General features: G+C 38.3%; 1 protein-coding gene across 3 annotated transcripts; it reads left to right on the top strand.

Annotated features, from left to right (window-relative positions):
- The first annotated feature begins 7757 nt into the window (after nt 1–7757).
- LOC113134788 (spindlin-W-like) lies at nt 7758–11952 on the top strand. 3 transcript variants are annotated; one of them, XM_026314307.1, is made up of 5 exons: nt 7758–7850; nt 8491–8532; nt 9201–9460; nt 10200–10433; nt 10812–11952. In XM_026314307.1, exons 2-5 carry the CDS (start codon nt 8513–8515, stop codon nt 11015–11017), a joined length of 720 nt encoding a protein of 239 aa, XP_026170092.1. In that variant the 5' UTR covers nt 7758–7850; nt 8491–8512; the 3' UTR covers nt 11018–11952. The 3 variants fall into 3 exon arrangements, with proteins under 3 accessions (XP_026170092.1, XP_026170094.1, XP_026170093.1); XM_026314308.2 differs by lacking the exon at nt 7758–7850 and adding an exon at nt 7883–8392; XM_026314309.1 differs by lacking the exon at nt 8491–8532 and having other exon boundaries at nt 7776–7850.
- Nucleotides 11953–12396: the final 444 nt, after the last annotated feature.

Raw genomic sequence — 12396 nt, 5'->3', positions numbered from 1 at the left:
CACACACACACACACACACACACACACACACACACACACACACACACACACACACACTTAGTGCATGACCCAGTGCACGCTCACACTCCCCATTGTCTCTGCTGGCATTAATTCTCCACCCAACCACGCTGAAGAGTGGGTGTTATCTAGAATGGCAGAATATCCAGGGCCTCTCCCATCTTCTCCTCTCCTCAGATATCCCAGCATGGTCTATTTCTGTCTCTGCATCTCTCTGCTCTCAGCAAAGTGCCTCTGACGTCTCTCTCTCGGCACTAAACAGATGAGCGCTGTCAGTGATGGGTAAGATCCCACCACAAACCAACAGAATTTAAATAATGCCTTTCCCTATTGTTTATTTCACCAGATTATGTTTCCCACCTCAATCACTTTTCTAGAAAATGAGCAATAAAAAGACAATGGACGTGTGATAGTGAGTTTTCAAATTTGATGCCCCTCTTTTTTTTCTGAGCATCATTACCATGATGAGATGTTATTTTTATGTGCAAAAGCAATTAAGTAATGAGACATAAATGATTATTGGGAGAGAGAGGGGGGAAGATGGGGTGATGGAGCGTGAAAAGGGCAAAGGGGATAAGGAGTGAAGGGAGCAGAAATGAGAAGAGGGGATTATTTACAAAAATTCATCTCGGAAATTGCTGACTCACTGGAAGGGTAAAGCTGCACACCAGCTCTCTTTCTCCTTCTGTCTCTTCCTCACCCACAAGCCCCACACCAAGACACATAGCTCGTCCCCACCCCTTGTGCCGCTGTCACCACCAAACACACACTTACGCACACACACAGCTCAAGAGAACACCGGGTGCAGGAAGACGGATGAGGCATATTGTTACTCCACAGCTACCCTGCGCTATCGTTATGGGCTGTGCTTTCGTCATACAGACTCATTAAAACAAACCAGATCACAGAAAACAGGAGAACATTTATTTAAAACTAAAGCAACAGATTGAAGGCCTCTCAGTCAGAAGATGTGTATTTCACAACAGATCCTGATGTCTCTGTAAGAAAGCGTCATCACAGATGGGCTTCATATTGTTGCAGGTTTCAGTATGTATTCCCTGGGAAGAAGCAGGTTGAAGATTCAATGTCATTTCAATAGTCACAGCCTCTGGTCATAGATGACATTTTGTGGATATGGGCACATTTCCATTGCATTTATCTTCATTTTGTTACTGCATTATGTGCAACATGCAGTGGGATTTTGAATGTCATATGTTTGCCATATGTTATGCTGTGGCTGTAAAACCTGTGACTTGGTATAAATCAGACTCACATGCTCCACTTACTGAAAGGCCGTAGCTCTCCAGAGTAGAAATTAGTGTGTGCAAATGGGTGATTGCCAAAGCTTGATAATCTTGTCTATTACACTGTTCAGTGAGCAGAGAGCATTTATTTGATTGGTCAAATCTTGGTTCTAATTTGGTGCAGTTCTAACTTATAAATGTGACGTAGCAGTTTTACAGTGGATGAATGTACCTAATTATAGTCACGCAAGTACTGAAGTTAAGTTTAAGGTACTTATATTTGAGTTTACCTATTTTATGTTACTTTTTTACTTTAGTACATTTGTGTCAGTTTAAAAACTGATGCATTGTTAAACTCAAAATGGTACTATTTTACAATAATTGTGTTATTTTCAAACTAATGTGCAGATTATTTTATATGTATTATTAAAACAAATAGCTTAGACAGACGACACTGAAAATACAGGTGCAACAAAGGTTTATCTGTCACCTCTGCAACACAAGTGAATTCTCCTCTGCTTTCCAGTTAAAGATAACTGCAAGAACAAGGTTATGAAAGAACCTGTGAACACCACAACTTCCTCAGTTGTACCTTAGTTGTGTATAATGCAGCATGGCTGCACAGGGCTCTACTATAAAAAACAGTGAGAACAGTTAAAACATTTTCGACAAATGAGACCATGCATAATTTACTATTTACATAACTTCACAATGAAAAACAGATGGGTGAGTACTTGTTAGATGGAACAGGTATTATCTGTGGAAAGTGGTGTTTCAGTGAAAGATCAGACAGTGTGAAGGACAATGCATGAAGTGACCTCCAGAAGAAAACCATTGCCCAAAAAAAATGGCACAAAACTGTGATTCAACTTGATCATGAAAAGAATTTAAGCAGCACAGTTTTTGGCCAGGATGTCCACAGTGACTGTATAGTGCCAGACATGAAACATGAAGGTGTGAGCGTGCTGATATGGGGATGAATGAGTGCAGGAGGTGTAGGGAAGATGACATTTATAGCTGGCACTATGAACGCAGGTTTGTACACCCAGTACAGTGAAAAGATGGTTCTCAGCTTCAAGATGTTTGACAATGATCCCAAACACACTGAAAAAATCTCACAGGAGCTTATAAAGAGGAAAAAAGTGACTTGACTGAGTGTGTCCCCTGGCTTTAATCCAGTACACCAATGGAATATTTAAAACTTAAGCAGAATGTTTTGCCACTAATTTGTTCAAGACTGCTATGAATGATGTCCAGAATGAATACATTTATCAATAAAAACAAAGGCAGGCTCACAAAATATGAGAATATATTCGTAAAATTGTACTGACTTTTGTTGCAGTTGGTTCTTTAATGTGGATCTTTCATTATACTTCAATTAGACAGTTATTTCTGTTTTTTTTTTCAGATTGTCTTTGCTCTTCTAAAATGGCTAAATGAATTACATTTATTTGGCTAAAAATAAATTACACTGTATTACAAGAACAGGGTTTGTAGCTGCTTAACATTTTAGTGATTTCCTCACTTTTGTTGTGTACTGTAAATGCAACCCTAAACACATGTACAGCGGCCATGAGTTGGCTGTCAGTTGAACTCCTATGGCATCAGCAATCACTCAACACAGCAGCACCCCCTGCTGTTTGTGTAAAAGTGACAGGAAAAACACACAATCATGAAACACTCTGAAGAAATGTGAAATATGTTGCGAGAAAGAAGCTGGGGGAGAGGAGAGGACAGGTCTGATGTGATACAGAATGAGTCAGGGCTATGGGCTCTGAAGTCAGAGTGGGTTTATCCAGAGATTAAAGGATTGAAGAACAAGGGAGAGAAAGCGTGGGCAGACAGATACAGAGTCCACTAAAAGTCCAGAGGCCTGCTGGAAACACTACAGAGAAACACAGTGCTGCTACTCATAAAACATACTGTAATCAACATTAGGAGCAACCAGCACCTCTGGAGGATGTGGTAATCAATATTTTCAACATTGTGTATTATCAAGTAGTTTCTTAGCTTGTGAGGTTTAACAGGGTAGACTTGTGTGTCCTCTGAAGTGGCTGCATTGTAGTGATTGACGCCATCCTGTGAACAGGCAGCGTCAGATTACGTCTCCAACAAAGCTACTCTGTCCATCAATTACACAGACTCTTGTTGAAGTGTCCTTGAGCAAAATGCTAATAAGAACAACCAGCTGGGTGCTGCTAGAGATGTAGGGCCCCATGAAAGAATGGAACTCTGGACCCTATATGTAATGGTTTTTATATGTTTTAAAGGGCCCATGTAGTCCTGGACCCTTGGAATTGTCCTATTTTCATTGTTGTCATTATCAATTCTGATTTTAATGTAAAATAATTATATGTCCACATTTTACATTTATTTAGGAGGACAATGTCTACAACAATGAATTGGTATGATTTTAATGTTAAAGCAGCTATTATCAATTTTTATGGTATATTGTAAGAGTTTTATATTCACAGTAAATTGCATGTCTACCTGGTATTCATCGTGATAAAGTCATGCAGAATTATCATCTGACTCTGCAGTTTCTCTCAGCTCTATGGAGCTTTATAGCATCTTTTTATTCAGTATTTTCATTTTACAGTCCACACTTCACTGTTTTTTTCTTTACTCACTGCTCTCATCAGCCTCCTTTCCAGATGTAGCAGGCAGCAGTTTTCAGCAAAAAAAGTTCTGATTAACTCACAGCACAAAAAAACAGATATAACACAGTAAATATTGGACTTTATATCACATAGAAGTGTGATTGAGAGGTGTGAGGTGTGATTCAAAGTACTTGAAGTAATGGATAAATTCCTGTAACATACAGCTTCTAACACTAGAGACAGAAAAAAAGTCATCAAAGCCTCAATCCTAATTCCACATGATCACTACAGTATGTCTTGTAATAGCATAATCACATAGGATAAAATATAAAAGTCCATGTTAAAATACACGTTTTTAAACTGTGCATTGTACAACATGTAGTACTGTATATGCTAAATGATTTCTCTATATAGTCTCACACAGGCGACTGGGGTCAAGCGATCCCATGGCACCCACAAGTGTGCAAGAACACACACAGACATTTGTCCCTTACTGGTTCTGCTGGTGCTAATTAGACTTGTGCATAAATGAATGCAGATGTACTCCACCTCATTCTAGGGGTCAATTAGCTGTGACAGCAAGAGCTACACAATCCTAAAACCAAATTAATGAGAGGATTTACTTATTATCACACCGACTGGATATAATTACATAAACCATTCAGTGTTAGTGCAGGATGGTTGATGCTGTGCTTAACTTAAGCTCTTAGAAAAACCCCACTGCTAGTCATGTGGTTATTTCTGTGCCATTTTACACTTTATTCATATTTTGGGGACATCATTTGTTTTAAAGACAACCTACAGGCACTTGGGTTTCAAAAGTATTTTACACAATACAATAGAACTTTAGGGATTTAAATTAGAGTGAATAGAGTGATAAGTATATATATATATATATATATATATATATATATATATATATATATATATATATATATATATATATATATATATATATATATTTATATGAATGGACAACCCATATCCAAAGGCAGGTGTGTTACCTGTGAACCTTGTTCTTCACTGTGATAATATATAGAAGACGATACATTCCACACTTGTATAATTATGACTTTTCTCCTGAGATGATCAAAGATCGTGTTTGACAATTGTAATAAATGTGAAACTCTTAGCACTGAAGTCATTGTCTGCATTGTACTTGTATATGTGCATGACTCATTAATAGTGTGTTATATAGTATTTATTAAATGTTTCTATACTGTCTATGTTACATTGATTTTGTTGGACATGTTCGTCTTCAGAGATAGAAGGTGAGCTGTGATCCTGACAGAAACAGAATCCTGCTAATTATAGTTGCTGAAAACAGTTAACAGATCAGCATCACACACACACACACACACACACACACATACATGCGCGCGCGTGCATGTTATCACCCATCAAAAGGATTTCTCATTGATTTACATTAGTTTCCCAGAGATTTACTCTAACCTTTACCATAACCACTTCTGGCCTCAACATGATCCTAACCTTAAACTAAGTCATCAATCTAAAATTGAAGTATTTTTGCTTTATATTCCTAAAAAGTAATTGTCCTTCTGCAAAGTGATGTAAATAGATATACCCCCCCCCTTACCCCCTCACTCCCAGTCCTCCCCACAAGACACACACACATATACATCATAGATTTTGATTCAGCTCCAGGCGTGCATGATACCACCATGATATAGCATCCCTTTAAAACTACCATAGTTCAAGTTACATAGGAATGTTACTAATAATAGAGACAGCTAATCAATGGATGAACACACACACACACACACACACACACTAACCTTGACTTGACTTACAACTTTCCTATGCAATCTCCTTGCAATACCTGACAAAACTCATCAACACTAGTGTGTAAATCATATCTGTGCGGGACTGTGTGGAGTGTGTCCTCCATGATTAAATGAAGAGACAGATACCTGGAGGAGCACGCTGGAGCGGGGACCTCTAATTTGGTGTTCTCATGGTGTCCCAGGGGAGAGGGCCACTGTGGGCTCCCCACAGAAACTGGAGAATCCTGCAAGAGAGAAGCAGCATGAGATGACATTCAGACAGACCAATAGACATACGCTTTCTTATTTGGGGACCTTGTAACTGTAAAAAAAGCAATACAATAGTTACATTTTAATAAAACAATGCTTTTGGAAATGTACTGAGTGACCTCCAAAATGACTGCTTTAGTGCATTTTGGGACCAAAAAGAAAAGAAAGAAGTGGGCCCATTTCTTCCACATCCAGGCCTTTTCTGTTGCTGTGACAACAGCAAGGACAAGAGGAGGCAACCTTGGATGCCGGACAGCTTTTTGTCGATACAACGCTGGCTTTCTCACAAAGGCTGTCAGCTGTACAGTGCACCAACACTGACTCACACCTCGGAGCAATTTCGTCTGCAGTAAACTGATCTGAAATATCTGATTAAACTGTTTTAATCCAGAGTCATTATTTCATTAGTAGAAAGAGTGAACTGAGCCTTTAACTGCTCAAACCACCCCAGCTCCTAATGGAAGAGAGAGAATATGTCTGTGGTTAAAATGGTCTAATTAATAGAGCTAGTTGAGGGTTAAATGTTTCTGACATGTCAGAGAAGACTTTAGACCATGAGCGGAGATATGTCTGAGATACTCACCAAACTTTGAAGGCAGACATGTGAACAAGTTCCTCCAAAAATCCTTCCTATCCCGATGAGAAAAACTGGATCTTTCAAATTGTTTAGATTAGATTGTAAATTATATACAACAATATGAATACCATGAAGGTCTAAATGCTGTTGTAAAGCTTTCGCACTACAAGAAATATGAGTTCATTTTATTCCTTTGGTCATTAACTGTGTATTACAAATAGTAAACTCTTATGTATATGTCAAACAAAGTATTTTACACTAATATAAGACAATTAAACCTGCAAAGTAAATTTATTAATGAATAATAGATTGTGTCAAACAAATGAAGCAAAAATTGGTGTGTTTTATTTGAGAAATGGAGCCACAATTATTTAATTGTGTATAATCAGTGCTCATTGCTCTGTGATTACTATTAGCAGGAGATGAACCATTTTTATTCACCTCCACATGACAGGTGAGTCATACCCATACAAGTGTTTTGTTTTTTGTTTTTTTTGGCACAAGATTAAACCAAGTGCTCCCACCCTGAGAAAGCTGTCAGACAGGCACCCAAGGGTACAGCATCATTAACACAACACACTTGTCAATCCCTCATACACGTCTGTTTTAAGACCCAGTGGTAGAGATTTTGTGTTTAGTGTGACATCTTGTGGTGGAAATCAAGATTTCAAAAATACACTTTTTCCTATAGTTTCAAACAGTTCATGACAATACGTAGAAACACAAAGCCCAAATCAGTTGTGTTTTAAGACAAACATTTTTTTTTAATTCAAAAGGTTTTCCCAATAAAGATGTATACAAAGATATATATGTTTAGATGCTGAAATCGTGTAGAACTAATTTAAAATTGAACTTACTGCCTAAGAAAGTCTGTGTTTACTAGTTCTCAGTAGCTTGTTGTTAAACTCTTGTTACTACTACCCCTGTCTCTCGCTGTAATTATTACTGAGTAGAATGGGGCTAAGGGAAATAATGTGGATTTTTTTTCAGCAGTCAATGATTGACTGAAAAATATGTACGTGTCGAAGGTGAATGTTGGGAAATGTAGTTTTAAGACCAGCACAGTTGCAGGTGCTTCTTCAGCACCAGAAAGAGAACAAAGCGCTACTTACAACCAAATTCTCAAAAATACAGAAGACGCCGACATGTGTAAACGTGGTCACACACATGTCCGAAGTTGTTTGTGTCTAGACTCTTTATAGGAAAAAATTAAAAACTGACTTCAAATCCCAGAGTGCGTTGAGAACCGCGAGTTTCTTTGGTAGTTGTAGTCCATAAATCAGGATCATTTCCGTGTATCTACGTTAGGTGGTGGAATCTGTTCTCCAAGACAAACACATGTGAAATTATTGATCAGGTAGGGCAAACAGCTTTTTTCTGCCGGTCCTCACTGATCGGATGTATTGGGTAGATTAAAAGTAAAAAGTAATTTCCAATGGTCAGTGTTTATTTTATATGGTTATTCCGGTATCTCCAACCATGGGGAAATCAGCGCTTACATGGCGATGCATTTCCTTTTGTTCAGCTAGCTTATGTGCAGAAATGCAGAAGCCAAATTCTCAGAAATGTTACTCATTAAAAAAAACACAGTGACTAAGATGATTCATTAACGTTAGCTATTTCCAATATTAATACATGCTGTAGCTGGATATTTCCGACCACAGCCGACACGCTGACATTTATCCGGCTAGCCTCAGTGAAGTTAGACATTTTAGCCATATATAATGTTAGTTAGCTGTATTAATACATGACATGTAGCCAGTGTTAGCTTTGAGCTGCGGTAGTTAGCATTAGCATGGGGCTTGTCGCAGTTATGTTGTTTACATCCGGTAATGCGGGGCTGACATCAGGGCGGCAGAGCTGCTGGGTGACATGAGGCTGTTATATGGACATTAACCGGTAAACAACACGTTTGAGAGCATGAATGAAGCTGCCAGATTAGTGATGAGTGGAAGTGGTTTATTCACTAACTAACTGATTTGTCTTGTGTCTCACAGGGTTGTGTGAATTTATGGAAACATGTCAAAGAAACGGGGCAGGTAGGGTCAAACAGCAAGTCTGGTTAAACTGGTTTGACCTTGGTCTATATCTTATTTTTATAACCCTGTATTTCCCTGTGACACAGCAGGAAATACTATAGTCTACTCTCTATAAATGAATCCCATTCAAAACTACTAACCTTTATTTAGGACTTTAATTTCTTCATATAATACTTATTTAGCTACTTCAGTTCATCTTAAACAATTAAAAAAGTTAGTCCTTTTGTATTAAGAAAAATATTCTTCTACTTTGATGAAGCATCACAATGATTTTTTTACTACTCACATCTCAGTGATGTATTTGTAGGAACTTGAAGTTACCCTAACATTGACAAATTGGTAATGGCTTGTTTAGATGCACCAGTGCAAGTTTTCACATAACAGAAACTGGTTCAGTTGTATCACTTTGCAGTTTAAGCACCTACAGTATGTCCTAATCAACAGAGTTAGAGTTGTGACAGACTTACACCTTTGTGTGCATATGTAACAATGCTGTAGAACAGTTTTCACTGGATGTTTAGTACAGGTGCAGTATCAGTTTATGTCAAATATTAAAGGCGTGCTCTGTCAAATAATAACAGCAGAAATGAGTAGATCAAAATCTATTATCTAGATCTACAAATGATATATGAATACAGATATTAACCTTGATCCCTCTATGTTCACAGGAAGCGTAGCAGTGGAGAGCTGAGTGAAAGCTCGGCATCGACCCTGAGCCCAGATCCTGATAACCTGGTAGGCCGCAGGATCCAGCACACCTGGAGGGAGAAGGGTAATGTGACCAAGTGGAAAGGCACTGTTCTGGAGCGATTAACTGTCAACAGCTCCCTGTATATGGTCAAATATGACGGCTTTGATTGCGTCTACGGTATTGAGCTGTTCAAAGACAATCGGGTATCCAACCTGCAGGTGTTGTCCGAGAAAGTCGGTGAGTGTGATGACATCTGTCTGAAATCATGGTCATGGTCATACTTTGGCTTTGCTTGGATGTGCATCTCGTAAACAGTAAAGTATTGAGATGTTTTTAGCTTCTTTCTTGTGTTAACAACTTTGATCACACTCAGCCTTTTCTGCAGTGTGTTACCCAACACTTCGATTTAAAATTAAACTGCGGTATGTGGCCTGTTTCTTGGGGTTTTCTGTTGACGCTTGAGTTGGTGTTTTTCTCTGAATCATTTCTAGTGTGGTTGCTATTGTTGCCAACAAAAACTACCTATTTCTTCATCTGTTTATTTTCAAACACACCACTGTTGTTGCTCACAGGCATATAACACATCACAATCTTTTTTGCCTCAAATGTAAAATCTTAAGTAATCTGCATGTTGAATCATAATCTATTACTTTCATTGAATAGGCAACAAAATAGCAAAAACTCATGTCCAAATGTGATGGCTCCTCACTTTAAATGATAACAGTGACAGTGTGTATGCTTGAGTCCAACTGATGCTGGACTTCACTGAGAAATATACATAAATATTTATAATAGTTTAAAAAAAATTATTTGTTTTGTGGGCACAACTGATCGTTAAGGGGTATTGAAAAAATTATGTGATGCTTTGTCAGCATTATTATTATAATTGTTTATGTCCCAATATATTGCATCATCTGGGATCTATAAAGTTTTCCAGTTAACAGATTCATCATTCAGTGTCTTGTCTTTCCTGCAGTGAATAATAAGATTAAGGTGCCTCCTGGGGCAGAGGAGCTGGTAGGGCGAGCTGTGGAGCATCTGTTTGAGAAGGAGGATGGTGAGAAAAACGAATGGCGAGGCATGGTGCTGTCCCGAGCCCCTATAATGACCCACTGGTATTACATTACCTATGAGAAGGACCCAGTTCTGTACATGTACCAGCTGTGGGACGACTATAAGGATGGAGATTTACGTGTCCTGCCAGAGTCAGGTAAGGTTTTGCATAAAACCTGCAGTTTTTCATGTTCCAGATATTGGGAGGAGCCAAAAGGAACAAATTTACAAAACACTGAACATTTTGTGCAGTCAGTAGTAAGAGAGTTTATTCTTATCACAAAGAAACAATACTATCTAGAAGGAAATGGAAGAAATAGCTCTGGGCACATAAAAAAAAACTAGGACAAGCATGTGTGGTAGGAGCAAATGTTTAGCTTCAAGCTATAGTTAATTTATTGTTTTAACCTTGGTGTGTTTGCAAATGTCTGAAGTCTGGCTGCTTAAAAAAAGAACTTGACTGTTCCTGTTACATTGTTCTTGTTTTGTCTTTTCTCTAACGTTTCTGCCTTTTGTTTCTCTGTCTGTTATCCAGAAAACAAACACCTGCTGCCAGCAGACAGGAAGCCTGGTGAGGAGCCAGAGAGCCTTGTGGGTAAACAGGTGGAGTACGTCACAGATAATGGTCTGAAGAGGACAGGCTTGGTCATCTACCAGGTTCCAGCCAAACCTACGGTATACTACATCAAATATGACGATGATGTCCACATCCACGTCTACGATCTCGTCAAGACCACTTAGTACTGACTGTCTGGTTTCATTTTCATCTGACGGCTCTTTCTATCCTTTGTTCCGATCAGTCGTTACCCGTTAAAGTGTTACAGATTTCAGTTTTCCTCCAGTGGAAGGTGATGTGCTGAAGATCAAAAGCGTCGTCTTTTGATTGTTTTAACTTTTTGGTCTCCAGAGGTTTTTGTTTCTGATCAATTTTGCTTTTGAATCCCAATCTCAATTTGACATCAATGTGTGGCTCTTGGGTCCTCTCCAGTGTAAATAAAGCAGGTCAGAGACCAGTTGTATAGCCCAGCAGATGAAATGGAGCTAGATGTTTGTTTTGGTTAAATCACACTTGTATAGTGGGACTTTTTGTAAGGAACACATCAAACTTAAAAATTCAGCTTTCTTACCCACCCAATTCATATTACATTGTACTTGTCTGTCTGTGCTATTTATTTCATCTGGAATATCTGGCTGTGCTGCTGGTAACATTTTGGCAAAACACGTTTGCTGTGCTTCATGTGTGTCACCGGATAGGCCTCAGTTTGTTGACAATAGAAGTAATATTCATTTGATTTCGGTTGAAGTGTATAGGCATTGATGAGACTGTGTTTTCACATGATTAAAAATAAGACACAGATTAAAACATGTATCATATTTCTGTTCCGTTTTATCATGAAAACTGCAAGTTTTCTACATTATATTAATATATGAAAAATGCTGATGTTGATGTCACGTTGTTTCAGTGGTGTTTATGCTACAAACTATTTATGTAGTTCAAGTTGGCCGCCAACATTTTTTAGTGTTTTGAACCGAAGTCTTTATTATTTGCCAAAACTGAATGATGTGATATGATATATTCAGGCCTCAAAATGTTAATTGTGACCCTAAATATGTTTTGTTCTGTAAATATAATGTTGACATTTTTATGAACATAAAACAAAGCTGCTTGAAAATCATTTTCCTGTCCAGTCATTGTTGCATGTTGTTAGTGTTGCAGTGAATATGTTGTTCATTCAGGTCAATGTATTCTATCATGGTTGTGAGTGATAGAATACATGAATTTATTAAAAAAGTAAACACATTGAATCATATGAGGTACATGAGCAGCTCCCTATAGATTGTTTATATAAAGAACCTGAACACAAAGAGATTATTAAATGCTCTATCCTATCTTTACAGTTAAGAGAGGAAAAGATCTTATGGCTGTATGTATATTTATGTTCCAGTGATTGAACTGTGGTTGGCACGATGTGGCAGTGGTTAGCACTGTTGCCTCACAGTAGGTGGTTTTAGGCTTTTAATCCCCTGGGTGACCTGGATCTTTCTGTGTTTAGTTTGCATGTTCACCTTTTGTCTGTGTGGGTTTTCTCCAGGTTCCCCATACAGTCCAAGCACCTGCA

The sequence above is a fragment of the Mastacembelus armatus genome, chromosome 17, assembly GCF_900324485.2.
Source record: "Mastacembelus armatus chromosome 17, fMasArm1.2, whole genome shotgun sequence".
Classification (NCBI taxonomy): domain Eukaryota; kingdom Metazoa; phylum Chordata; class Actinopteri; order Synbranchiformes; family Mastacembelidae; genus Mastacembelus; species Mastacembelus armatus.
This window is presented reverse-complemented; position numbering and strand designations above follow the sequence as displayed.

Excerpts from the sequence above, each read along its gene's own strand:
- LOC113134788 (XM_026314307.1), top strand. The coding sequence starts at position 8,513 with ATGTCAAAGAAACGGGGCAG. Across the intron at positions 9,461-10,199 it reads GGTGTTGTCCGAGAAAGTCG|TGAATAATAAGATTAAGGTG; the intron begins GTGAGTGTGATG and ends TCTTTCCTGCAG. Across the intron at positions 10,434-10,811 it reads ACGTGTCCTGCCAGAGTCAG|AAAACAAACACCTGCTGCCA; the intron begins GTAAGGTTTTGC and ends TCTGTTATCCAG.